Consider the following 13,964-nt stretch of genomic DNA (forward strand, 5'->3'; position numbering starts at 1 on the left):
TTTGGGCGGAAAATGTTCCTGTTCAAGATTTTATCAGTTTATTCTATGAAGCTGTTTCCAGGTAAAACCAAAGTACCCATCACAACCATAAGATATGACTACACAATGATGACTGATTAGATGACTGATAAGTTGTATATCATTATGTTTAAAAAAAAAAAAAAAAAAAAAAAAAAGCTTTCACTGAGGCAGACATGTTTAATCAGAATAAAAAGCACATGACTCCTCTGATTTATCAATTAAAAAAGCCACAAAATAGTTTGTACCATTTAACTTATTTATTATATGAGGGGATAAAAGTATTTCTGGAGAAACCTGAAAGTGCAAATGATTTAAATTTGACAAATGTACCTGATTACAGTGAGTGGATTATCAAAGCAATGTTTATTTTTTTATTGTTTGATATGATTTACCAGATTTTACAGTGCAAAATGCAAAGCGGACACAGTGTGAAACAAGAGCTTTTTTTTTTTCTGCATCCCCCAGAGCGCCTTTTTTTCTTTTGCAAAAGAATCACAGATTCAAGGTTTCCTGTGGAGTGTTTGACCTCTAGTAGCGCTGTGGAGACAGGCTGCCTGTTTATGTTTTGCACACACACTTGACTACATGCAGCCATGTGCACATCAGTGGCGTGCTGCACATTCCTGCCAGCGGTTTGACACTATTCCCCTGATCGGCAGGTGGTGCTGAAATATGCAGCGATGCACGAACAAAGGCAGGCAAAAGAAAAAAAAGGCTGCACACTAGTGAACATGAATGTAGGGTTTAAAATGCTTCAAATGTTTTTTGTTAAACAGCTTCTGGGGTTGAACTTTATCAGGATTAAATCATTTTTAGCTGACATGATGTGATGTGTGCTCTGTAGGTGAGGCCTGTTCAAATCCAATGAATTGAGAAGAGAATAGAGTGACGATTGCTTGAAAAACTTCCTCTTTAGTGGCATTATTGTCTGTCTCCTTTAAATGTGATGATTAAATCATCCTCCTTTTTCACAATATGTGTTCACTGTTACTACAAGAAATCTGTTGTAAGAACCAGCACTTCACAAAACCATGACCTTTAAAAAGCAATGGAGTTAGATTTAAAAATAGCACTTATGAATAAGTATGAATGTCCTTTTCTGCATTCTGAATAACCAAAGGCAAACACTGGTGTGTGCATCAGAACTACTAAAAACCTCAGCACTATCTGACATCTTTAATCATCCTTCCAGCTTACTGGAAGATTGCCTTTCTCGTGTCTATCTGCATGAGTACATGCAACAGGGACATCATTTGAACATTATGTATCAGAGATAGCATCTATACGTTTGGCTTTCACTTTCACAACTGTGCTAATAACACTCAGCTCATACGCACTAAACTTGCTTGAAATATAACAAATATAACCGTAAATGTCTTGTTCCTGGAGCAATTAAACATTCAACATGTCAGTGGATTTTATTTTGTGATGTTTTACTGTCCAAAGCTGACACTGATAATAATTCATGTAAAAGGTGTTTTCACAATCTTGACCATGAACAGGAACGTTTTACCATCGATCACCTTCCTGTTTGGCCCTCTGCTGCCCCGCAACTCATACCAGATGCCACTTCAAAGGACTTTAGCCATGTGATATTACATTGGCTTACACGCTCTCCTATTAATCAGATTTCATTGCATCAGAAACGCTGCCATCTGCTCTCTAATTGTAATCTACCTGCTACTGGCTGCTGACACGGTTAGCAACAGCAGAAACAAGGCTCTCCGTACAGCAAAACGCAGCCGGAACAGGTGCTGCAGAGAGCATGACTGGATAGCTGTGTTCAGTTTTTAGTTTTTAGTTTTTTTTGTACATTTACAGCATATTCAGCAGCGCTAAAAGGTCTCCTTCACGCTGGGTTATGAATTTAAAGTTTACAACAAACTGCTCGACACAGAAAACACACTCAAATCCTGCAGGTGTTGGAGCGACATTATTAAATCCTTTCGATTTGAAGTTGCGTGTCTGCAACTCGAAATCTGAGTCCAAGTGTGAGTCCGATATTACTCATATTTTAGCTCCATTTTGGTCTCCACCCAATCCAAATGTTAAATCTAATTGCTAACTTTGCCTGCCAGCTGAATTATACAAAGACTGTTTGTAAAATTACTGCACAAATACCAAAAATTTAAATTATACTGTATAACAAGAGTTCTTAAAGAAGACAGCACAAGATTCAAAAACCTCGGAGACATTTTATTTCTGTGTAGTGTTGCATCTGACTTGAACATATTTGCAAGGTGGAGGACAGTTTTTTGTGCTGTTAACTAATGAAACCCAATACCACCCATGTGTGAAGGGTTAGGCTTAGTAATATGTAGTAAAATTGGCGTTTAAAAAAAAAAATACAAGCAAAAAATCTGTTAAACAAGACCAAGTTGCTTCTGAAAGTCTGACCATAATAAGGAGTTTTATAAATACAGGAGAAAACAAAAAGGGAAATGAAATATGTAGCAGATAATAATGATTTCCTGGCAATATAAAGCGTTAAATGCACAGCGATGGCATGTAAAGATACTCAAACACAAAGGTGCAATAAAGTGACCGGCTGTCTACAGTTGGCCTATTTTTACAGGTTGTCACACCAACAACATGTCAAAAAAACAAAGCTGATATTTCTATTTCGACGCTGCAGGTTTCAGTCGAGTGTAGCCCTGCATGTCGGTACCACTGGGCTTTGGCCTCTTTGCTTCCTGTCACAGATCAGTGTCTTTGAAGTGGTTTTTGTCTCAGCACAGAGCAGGCTATTAATGTAGTGACCAGCGAGTGACGCTGGAGGGGAGGAAATCATGTACAGCATGTACAGGTACGCAGCATCAGTGAGGCACGCGAATATCCACCAAACCGCTGTCCTCGTTTTTCTCCCTCTTTCTCAATCACACTTTTTGTTCCAGAAAGTGTTATCACAGTTGTTTAGTTTGTGGTTTTGCATGCAACAACAACACGAGACACGAAGTACAGAAACCGTAAAACTTCCTCTATGCTTTAAGAACAATAAAACAAGAAGAATTGGTTTACTTCTTTTTTTCTTAATCACAAAAAGCAAGCCCTGTAATCAATGCACCAATGAGAGAGTTAACTTGAAGAGGAGGGACCTTAGAGACAGAAGAGGAAACCACCCTGGCCCACAGCATAACCTATGCCCTGACAGACATGTCACTTTACTAGTCACTTCGCAGTCATGATGCAAGGTAGCTCATCGTTCTCCAGGGAGACTTCACACTAAACGCCCGGTAAGTGTCTCATTCATGCAGCTCGCTGCTTGTTAAGTTTCCGAGACTCGAAACCACATGCAGATCCACCTTAACACTGCTCATCTTTGGTCTTTTTTAGCGGCGTTTCTGTGATCTGGTGTAAACACAATCTCTCGTACTCTGCTACTGATGTTCCTTAAGCCCACGGAGTCTTTCAAAGCAGGCTTCTCTCCTGTGTCTGTAGTCCTATTCATGTGAGCTGTGAGGAGGCTGAGTGTAAGTTCATGTCCTGTCAAAGGATGTGTAAATCTGACATGCATGCATGGTTTTTCCCCCCGTGTGAGATTCTACTGTGGCTGAAAGGAGCTCAAAGCCTTGCTAACTATGTCACAACTCTGCACATTGTTGTTTTGAGCTGCAGCAGGGCGAATTGATTATTGTGCAAGCCGGTTCACTACAAAATCACACGTACTCTTATGGTGTCAAAAAGTGTCAGACGAGGTTAGTTAGGAGCACAAAGCTTAGCTAAACAAAATACAGTATTTTATTTATTTATGTATTTATTTTAATGTATATATTTACAGGCCAGCAGCCTCTGGAGATACTTCAACGTATAATTAAAAAAATAAAAATAAAAATGACAGCACTCGGTGCAACATGAACAGAAAGACAGTCACTGTATTTGAAAATAGAACGTAATAAAAAGTTGAAGACAAAGACTTGGCGCTTAACTTACACTAAAGGTTTTGAAAGCAACATTATTTTATGGACTATGTATATATAAGCAGAAAATATATTCTATATTTTAACCATATAAATGCTCCTCTAACTAAAAATAGCGTGACATATAATAGTGACTCCTTTATGGACCAACCCACCTAATTACCAATTTTTTTGCATCTCCAACTGCTAAAAAAAATATTAATAATACATTATTCTACACAATAAACACATTTATGTTGTTGCCGTTTATTCAGCCGAAATTCACACGATTAAAAAGATCGTTATACAAAATGCCAAAAAAAATGTACAAAAGCAATTTTAATTTGACATTCTTTATTAAAAATCACTTGATGAATTTGTATTTATCACTGGATGTACATATGGATAATAAAAGAAAGCTGATGAAGATATCAAAAGGTTAGCCGTAAATGTCGCAGTGACTAAAACGGGTGCTGCTTTATATCCACGTATGCAGATGATTAACTTGGTGCTCGATAATTCCTTCTCTGAACACCGTTCACGCAGCGTTTTGTTTTATTGTGTGGTGACGTTATATTTTTAACATTATAAAACTAAAGTGCAACCTTTAGCTGGCGGACTGACCCCCGTCATACTGTAAATCTAAGAAACTTTGTACTTTTGACAATGACTTGCCCTACTGTTACTTTCACTCTCAGTGCTGCATGTCGTACCACCTACATGTAATACATCCGCAAAAATAAAACTTTTCAAAGGCTACAGATACAACGTGCTAAAATGTCTTTGGAAAACATTGCAGTTTGTTGTCATTTTAAATGCAATATTGGGAAATTGTTTTACGGTCATTTCTAATTTCGATGCAAAATTTTAAACTCACTTAATTAAACTAATTTAAATATCAACAGAGCGACGAAGAGAGATTTTGAAAGCGTGCAAAACATCGTATGCACTTTTTTTTTTCTCGTTTATTCCAGTAATGAGACAACTAAATGTCATTTCGTTTCACATCTACTTTCCATTTACAGTCACCATCAGAATGGGTTTGCAATTGCACACACACACACACACACACACACACACACACGCACAACGACAACCCTCTGTAATAGCTCACAGCACTTGTGACCTGCGCTGCAGAAACCGACCGCACACTGTATAATCATAAAAGTTCATTATAGACTTCAAACTGTGTGAAGTCGACAACCTCCCAGGCATCCGGTAGTTTCAAATGCACCGCCGCGGCATTTTCGTCCATGTATTCTCAATTTTACACGTAAAATTCCAAATATTTCTGCTACATGCTTAGATATTTGCATATTCCACCCCCTGCGCGCTCTCGCCTTTGATGTTTATTGCACCCAAATACAGTCTTATTGTTGTTGATGTTCAAACTTTACTCATGTTTACTTGCGTGTACAGTCATTAGTCATGGTTTCATATACTGTTAGGGCTTTGTGGCTTTTAGAGTGTGTATGCGAGCTCCGAATATCAAAGCCGTCACATAGCGGGGCGCATTTCCACACACCACCGAGACTTTTTGTGCATTTGTTCAATTGTGATGAAGGAAATTTTTTCTAATGTGTTTAAAAAGTGTGAACCACCTCAGATACATTCTGCCCCCTCAGTTCTCACTGCAAGCAATGTTGCATGGAAAGGATGGAGAGAAAAAAACAACTATACAAACCGCAGTAAAAATGCATTATCTGTCAATCACAAGTCAAATATCTATTGTTGAGTTGCTTCTTTTCCATCTTTCCAAGTTTCTAGAAGTGTTGCGTAATAGCCATTTAAATGGAACTGATTGTACCGCAGCGTGGGCGTAATCTGACAGGATCTTGTTTGTTAACTTTCTTTTCTCAGACCAATAATCATATTTCTACATACTTCAGAAATGATCCGAATCGACAACACCCAATACTTCCACTTCCTGCAGCAGGCCGATGCCTTGCGCCGCTCCGGGACACTCTGCGATGCCATCATCTCGGTAAAGAGTCAGACTTTCAGGGCTCATCGGTTAGTTCTCGCCTGTGCAAGCAGAACGTTGGCACAGCAGCTAGCCCACGGAGACGTCGACAGCCCGGTGCACTGCGCTCTGGAGTATTTCTCGCCCCACACCTTCCAGCAAGTCCTGGACTTCACCTACACCGAATCCCTGGAGGTGTCCCCGGATGATCTGCGGCTTCTGCTCAGAGCTGCTCGGCTGCTGGAGATGCAGCTGCTGGAAGACCAGTGCCGGAAGCGACTGGATGCTCTCGACTACAAAGCCGGGGAGGAGGACGAAAGCGGGGAGAACACAGATGTCAAAGAAGAGAAGGAGGAGAGAGATCAAATGAAACGTCCAGTTCATGAAGACAAACTCCAAGAGACATGTTCCCCAGTAGAGAAAGCACAGGCAGCCGTGGACAACCCTCCCGATTCTGATAAAAACCACAACAGTCCACAATCCCCTAGAAGGAAGCCCAGATTGTCCCCAACGTCGTACACCAGAGACAGCGTTATAAGCAGGCCGACCTCTAGCAGCTCCTCTTTCTCTCCTCCCTGGACTTTCTCTGCAAACATGTGGGACTCGGTGACTACGTTGAGACGAATAGCACAAAACTACTCAAACCTCATCGCAGCTCACCCACTTCCGTCCCCGAATCAGTCCTCAGTACCGTACCCATTCTCCCTCTCCACTCCCCACATGTTGCCCCTACTGGGTCCCCATTTCCAAACCCCAGGTCAGAACTCTGTAATGGGCTACTCAGGCTTTCATCCCCGTTATACGCAAAACCTTTACGCCGGATCTACACGGATGGGCAGCATCATCAAACAAGGCCTGCTGAAGAGAAAAAGGCCCAACCAGAGAGTGTTCACCGGGACAAGCGTTCAAACTGGTGAGCCAAGGTAAGACACAACTTTGGATATGATTTTGGAAACTTTGGTTTTTCACTCTCAGTCATTGTCTCCATGTTTTTTTCCTCTCACAGTCATTCAGAATCCCCTAATTAGCTCAGTTGTTCCTTTGCGACAGCTACCATACCTGACTCACTGCCGCTGCTCGGGTAGACGTGTGTGTGTGTGTGTGTGTGTGTGTGTGTGTGTGATCGAGCCTCCTTCACTTTCCAGATCAGTTTCACCTGTTAACCCTTCCCTGCCAGTCCAAGTCTACCAACCGCTTTCTTAAGAAACCATTAACCTCCAAAGCACAAAAAGATGCACAAGTTCGTTTTCCAACTAATCTAAATATAGATTTTAAGGCTTTTTTTTGTGATTTATTTATTATATATATTTTTTTTAAACTTGCATTGAAAGAAGATTTTGCTCTAATTGCGACTGAATTTACCACAGTCTTCTGTGGTAATAAGTGTGAAAACCTACTTGACTTTGTTTTTCTGTGATTTACCTAATTCTAGGCACGCATTAGACCGTGTTCCACACAGAATAGCAGCACATATAAAGGGGAGCCCCCTAAATTTCTCCCCTCCTTTGCAGTTTTCAAGATTTTCCACCCACTGAAACATGCTTTCAGTGTTTAGTCTGGTCATGTCTGTACCACAAGAAATAACTTTTATGTGTCTTTGTGGGGGGAAAAAAGTAGCTATTTTTCAGTATCCTCTGTTATCCTGTTACCTACTGTAACATTTTCTCAAATTTAAATGTGTGCGAGCGCTATACATATCTTGTGGTTGGAAGCGGAGAGGAAGGAAAAGGGTGTTTAAAGATGTAATATATGATAATGCTGTACAACATATGCAGACTGGCAGTTCGTATGTGATGACATTTCCTTTCTTTATATTTCTGGAGTGATGTATGTCTTTGCCACACATATGAGAGCTTAGGTGCATTTTTTTTTTGTGCAACTGTTGCATCAGAAAATGTCTTTTTCAGTTACCCTGAAGCGGCCAAAGCCAGCACAGAGAGAGTTAAAGGCTGCCAGCACTGCAGTGCAGCTCTCCTCGATGATCCAGTGCTGCGGGAGTCAGCCTCCACACAATTAGGTAATGATGTGATTAATAGAAACAGAAAATATGATTGTTTTAATACTATTATGACTATACAGTATGACGACGGCTGCAGAGGTGGTTATCCTGTGCAGAAAAGATCAATTTAACAAGATAGCAGCACAGTTCTTGTCATGACCCCTTGCCTCGGCAGACTCCAGCTACGTAGCTACGCAATGGAAAGTGATAAAGAGAGTTGTGGTTTTGAAAGCATGGTGCAGCAGGAGCTGTAGTGTGGTTACTAGATACAGCTAGATACACGCATACAGTATGTACTGCATCACAGCAGCGGTTTGTCCTATACCAAAAAAGTCAAACATATTGATTTATTATCATAAATTCTGCTCATATAAATGTAAGGAACAAAAAAAAACAGCTTCACTAACAGGTTGTGCGTCTATGTGTGCGCAGTGTGTAAGTGTAAAATCAAGCTGATAAACATTTTTTATCTGATTTTGAACATCTCTGGAACATGATGTTAATACTGCAGCAGATGAGGCCGTGGTAACGCTGATAAAACTGTCCAATTGCTTTCTGAAAATCTGCACTCACTGTTGCTATATGTGTTCTTGTCCGACCCTCGTTTCTTCATTTCATGTATAGTTTTAGATTTGGGTTTGTGCGACAGCGAATGTGATTTTCAGGGAGGGTTTTTTTGCATCAAGCAAACAAGCAACCCAAGAATTCCTACCTGCACAAAAATCTAAGCATTTCAAGGTGTTTGGTGTTTGAAAGTGAAACGTGAAGCAATATATTGGACAGGAAACTTGTTCATGGCAACAGGTCTCAGGAGGTTGTGTTTAGAGTGGTAAGTGTTCAATTGTTGTGGTTTATTGTCTCAATTTCCCCCCACTACAGTACTCCCCCCTTCTTGTTTCAGCATCCTGTCTATACTGCGAGGCCTGTTTTCACTTGAGAGACCCTAAAAAATATAAGGTGTAGAAAAAGTTTCATTGTTGCTGCCTTAACCTCAAGCTCACACCTTTGTCATTTTTTTTTTAGAGGAGACATGCATGCAGAGTGACAGGAAAGTCGGTTTCTACAAACTGAATTTATTGTCTTGCAACAGGATGCTGGCCACAAATAGACCTCTGTCTCTGAAACACAAAATGTTGCACTAATATATCTTATAAAAGCTCTCGTTACAAACTGTTCAGGTCGAGAAGCTCGGGGAGTCACTGCTAACGAGAGCTTTAGCACGACTGTAAAAACCACAATATCACACACGATCAATTAAGCAGCTGCTTGTTATTTCAATTTTCATTTCAGTCGACTTAAAGATTTGATATGTAAAGCGGTGAGGAAAAAAAAATAGAGTGAAAAATTCCTGTCACAAGTTCACAGAGTCTGTAGTGATACAAAAAACTTTAAAAGGACTCATCAATGAAAAAATCATTTGCCGTTTAATGTCCTGTTTAATTGATTAATTCAAATCAAATCGTTGTTTTTCATGTAGAACATTTAAAACAACAGCCATTGCAGTGGGATGAAAAGAAAAAAAACAAATAGGTTCTGCATGATGAATTTACAAGTTAAATATTTGGGTTAAGACTCTACAGTGTTATTTATGATGTGATTTTACCAGACTCATTTACATATTATGCATTAAAACCTTAACTTAACCAATCACAATATATAAAATACGACCTCGCCTGACCAGAACACATATTAAGGCTTAAAACCTACAGTGTCATTATTTATGCAGATTAATCTACTGATGTAGTAACGTAGCTAAGACCCTTCATTATTATTCATCACGGAGCCTAACTTAACTAATTTAGATATTATTGCTAAGATACAATAATATTCATTTAGATTAGTTTTGGACTAAAGATGTAATGTTATAAAAATAAACATAAAAAAGCCCCAATAAATGCAAAGATTCCCTTCATCCCCTATGAGCAAATGTTGTTGTGTTTTTTTTTTTTCATTTTCATTTTCATTGATTTTATCTTTTTTTATTTCATCCAAATTTTAGATTAATCATCTCGTAGCTGCAGATCCGTCTTTATCCAGTCTTAATACGCAATATGCTGGTGACGTGTAGATCTCAGTTCCAGTGGTAAAACATTTATAATAGGAGGTAAAGAAAAAAACACAAAAACGCAGAACTAAATGTGAATTTGTTACTGTTTTAGGTAGAAATATGAAGTAAATATGAATTCAACTGGCTGGCTATTTCACTAACTGAACCGCATTGTACCCAACATGGTGGTTTCGTGAGCAGCCATGCCACCCTGTTTGCCACAGGATTCACACCTTCACTTGTTTTCCCTCATGTTTTCGGTGCTGTTTTTTCACAGGTAAAGCCTGCGCAGGGTGTCGCTTCTGCGGAAGAGGAGATGCGGTTCAGCGCGAATCCGAGACCAGAGGTGACCCCAGAGGAGAAAAACCCTACCAGTGCCAACACTGTCCCAAGAAGTTCAGTCTGAAGCATCAGCTGGACACGCACCACCGCGTTCACACCGGTAGGCTCGCAGTTTAATCTGCAGCGTCAAACTTGACATTTGACACGTTCACATTTCACTAAGATTAGTCATACGAACAGAGATAACTGTAAGTTCTATTTTCTAAATCTAAACTTTAGCTACGTGACTTATGGTGCTGGTTAGACATCACGTGCTGGGGTCCAGGACGAGGCCGACACACAGTGACGGCTAATACATTTTGGGAAAAAATATGATATATATTTATATAAAATAAGTACAAATTAAGTGTAAAGAAAGTTGCAAGGGCCATCGACTAAAAAGTGAGTTTTAAAGGTCAGTGCTGAAAAGTAATAATAGCAGCAAGTCAGAGACAGATGGTCTGCATGACGAAAAAGAAAATGTCTTCCTTCTTAAACAGATGTTTGACAAAACACTCTTTCTTTAAAGGCTTTTGCAGGAGTGTGTCAGCACTTCTGAATGATCGAAACCATTTATCACCAAGTATTTCTGCTTTGCATTCCTGCTGACTGTTTTTAAAAACGTAACCATCATCCAGAAAGCTGACAGTTTCTCACTACGCAACACTTTAAAGGTTAACATATTGACTATTGAAAGTTGAAGAGTTGAAACTCGAGTGAGACAGAAAATCTATCGATCAACAGCGAACATCACGTCCGGATACTAGTGCTGTGCAGCAGTGCACAAGTGCGTCCTCGCAGCTTTATTAGCACGCAGGAACTTTGGCAAAAGCTTCATCAGAAATTTCCACTGTAGATTACTGGTGTCCGGCATTTTATCTGCATTGTCGAGTGCAAACAATGTAAACTTGTGGGTAAAACGCTGCCGTGTACGTTTCATCTAAAGCACACAATGTGCTCAACCACAGATTAGGGCTAAACATAGGCCTCTAAATAGGCCACAGTTTTAAAGATAAGTCCTCATCCCTCAACCTAAATTTATTCTACGTTTACGAGCAATTTTACATCTAAAACTTGAATATTAATCTGTCAGAAAACTTAAAGGTGCTAAACCCTTTTATAATAGATGTTACAGTACATTTTCTCAGACTGTCAGATGTTCGAAGGTTGTTGCTTGAGAGGATTTGCTGTTGAGTTTCAATTGCCTAATTAATTACTTTTATAAATGTAAGTTTTGTTCAGTGTGACAGTTGATGCACGTTTACGAGTTTTGGTTTTTGCTACGCTGACTTCCAATCATAGAGGAAAACTGACTCAGTGGAACATAAATGCAAGTTGTGCAGAGCTGCATGATTTGCATGAAAGTGGCCCAGTTTATGTCATTTCACTCATTTACAGAATTCATATCTGAAAAGGAAAACTGCAGCTAAATAATACGGCTGCATAGCATCTGAGTTTGGGGTTTTTCCATTTTGGCCCCTGACGAAATATTAAACTATGCATATTTAACGAGCCAATGCTCGAACTTGGCGGTGAATATGGTTTTAGGGACCCTTTCACAAGTAAACACACCTTTCTTGTTGCTTCCTGTGCCCCTGTTCTCTCCACTTCAAGGGGAGAAACCCTTCGAGTGTCGCATCTGTGGTCAGCGTTCGCGGGACTACTCAGCCATGATCAAGCACCTGCGGACTCACGGCGGCGCGGCGCCCTACCGGTGCACGGTGTGCCTGGAGTTCTGCAGCAGCCTGGTAGCCATGCAGAGACACGTCAAGACCCACGCAGTGCAGGACTTCCCCCCCGACTGGAGCATCAACAGCACCTACCTGTACATCTCCCACATCTGAGCTCCGGATCTGAAGCCTTCATCTTTACCAAGTTCTCATAGCGGAAGCTCCTGTTTGTGCCTCTCATGTCTTGTCATTAGTAACACCGTGGTGAACATTTTGTTTTGTTTTGTTTGTTTAAGCGTTAATTCCTGATAATGACTGAAAAACCCAGAAAGCCATTGAACAACACAGTTTGAGGTAACAATAACACATGAGCACAAACTGAGGCGTAGCAGTAACTTCTACACATACTGAAACTGTTCTGTGTTGACATTCTCAGGTACAGAACAGACAAGTGCAGCACTAATTTCCAATAACATGTCAGAAAAGGTATTGAAAGTGTATCATCTATTCTATCAAAAAGCCACATCAACAGATTATCCTCATCGAATGACGCAGGAATTTTCCCTCTTACTTTCAGAATTTCTTGACTCCTTGTGTAGGCTTTGCAGCGTTGACCCTGGTTTATAGCGCCCTCCTGAGGACAGCCACTGTAATAAACAACTTGGGTTTTTTTTTCTGCATTAGTGCTCAAAAGTGCAATGGGGACCAGTGACTGCACTATTACATTTGCAGCGGGACAAAAGAGAAGTTTAGGTTTTCTGTTAATCAGAATCTGTCCGGGGGAAGAAAAAAAAAAAAAAGGAATCTCATATCCATATGTATCATGGTGCATTAGCATTTCAATGATGTATTTATTTAATCCTTTAAACAGTAAGTTTGCTTTAGTTTCTGCAGAAAGGAGATTCCTCCAAAGTCGGTTAACTTTGAGCGGTGGCTCTGCTTAAGAGAAAAATCCCACAAGTGAAAACACTGTGAAGTTAAAAAAGGGCAAAACTTTACCAAAGATGTCACTTGACAGCTCATTAATTTGGCCAAACGGAGTGTGAAGAGAAAAATGGAGCTTTTGCAGCTATATGTGTCTACAAAAAAAAAATAATAATAATAATAATTTTTTTTTAAATTTAAAAACGACTGAAAAAAATAATCCCCATTTAAAATAATGGAATCATTAAAATACATTTTCCTGCCTTCATTTTACATGACAACCTGCATATTTTTTTGGCTTTTTATTGTTATATATATGTTTTACTATATATATTTATTGCTTTTATATATTAGCTAGTTATATATATAGTTAGATAGACTAGTAGACTTCTGGATTCTCTGCATGTACAACATTTTGTTAATATTACTAATTGTATTTCATTTTAGAAATACATTTTATATTTACAGTAATAAACAAATAAATAATAAAATAAAATAAACTTGCTAATACGTACATGTCTTTTCATGTCACTTTCAAATTTCTTCAAAAATGGAAATTTTATGGTTTTTCAGTTACGGCTTTTTAAAGTCTTTTTTTTTTTTTAAATGATCAATTAAAGACTTTAAAAAGTTAAATTAAACACTTTTTATAGTCTAGCTAGTGACAATTATCCACTGCTTTCTTTTCCTTCCATTTGCAGATATTCTGCATTGTCAGTCACTGATGCTAAAACTACAAAGGCATGGACATACTGGAAAAACATGTGTCTTAAAAGCATTACCGAGTGGTGTTTAGCAGCTGACATAGCTCTGTTAAAGCAAGTTAAATGACGTTTGCAGTCTGTGACAATGACCGTTGCTTCCTGGAGGAGCTCTCTGTACAGCTTTCGGGCCTGTTTCCACTGAAAGACATCTCTGGATTTGTACAGCATTGTCTTGATTTTTATGGGTGAGAAAACAAATGTTTTAATCATTTCTCATTTATAGGCTTTAATGGATCGGTATGTCTTGTCTTAGAGACGACTAATGCATCAAATAAACAAGCTTACAAGCAGCTACCTGGCAGTTCTCGTGGTCATTTGTGCAGATACCGAACAGGAGGCTTTTTATTCTTAAATCATAC

At 39.3% G+C, this 13,964-nt stretch overlaps 1 protein-coding gene across 2 annotated transcripts; it reads left to right on the forward strand.

Moving 5' to 3' along the window:
• Positions 1 to 3,182: 3,182 nt before the first annotated feature.
• zbtb32 (zinc finger and BTB domain containing 32) lies at positions 3,183 to 13,895 on the forward strand. 2 transcript variants are annotated; one of them, XM_008284989.1, is made up of 5 exons: positions 3,183 to 3,254; positions 5,778 to 6,803; positions 7,788 to 7,897; positions 10,204 to 10,368; positions 11,862 to 13,895. In XM_008284989.1, the coding sequence occupies exons 2-5, from the start codon at positions 5,809 to 5,811 to the stop codon at positions 12,089 to 12,091; spliced, it is 1,500 nt and encodes a 499-aa protein (XP_008283211.1). In that variant the 5' UTR covers positions 3,183 to 3,254; positions 5,778 to 5,808; the 3' UTR covers positions 12,092 to 13,895. The 2 variants fall into 2 exon arrangements, with proteins under 2 accessions (XP_008283211.1, XP_008283212.1); XM_008284990.1 differs by having other exon boundaries at positions 3,201 to 3,254; positions 5,807 to 6,803.
• The last annotated feature ends 69 nt before the right edge of the window (positions 13,896 to 13,964 follow it).

The sequence above is a fragment of the Stegastes partitus genome, unplaced genomic scaffold (assembly GCF_000690725.1).
Source record: "Stegastes partitus isolate 25-593 unplaced genomic scaffold, Stegastes_partitus-1.0.2 Scaffold383, whole genome shotgun sequence".
NCBI classification, from domain to species: Eukaryota; Metazoa; Chordata; class Actinopteri; family Pomacentridae; genus Stegastes; species Stegastes partitus.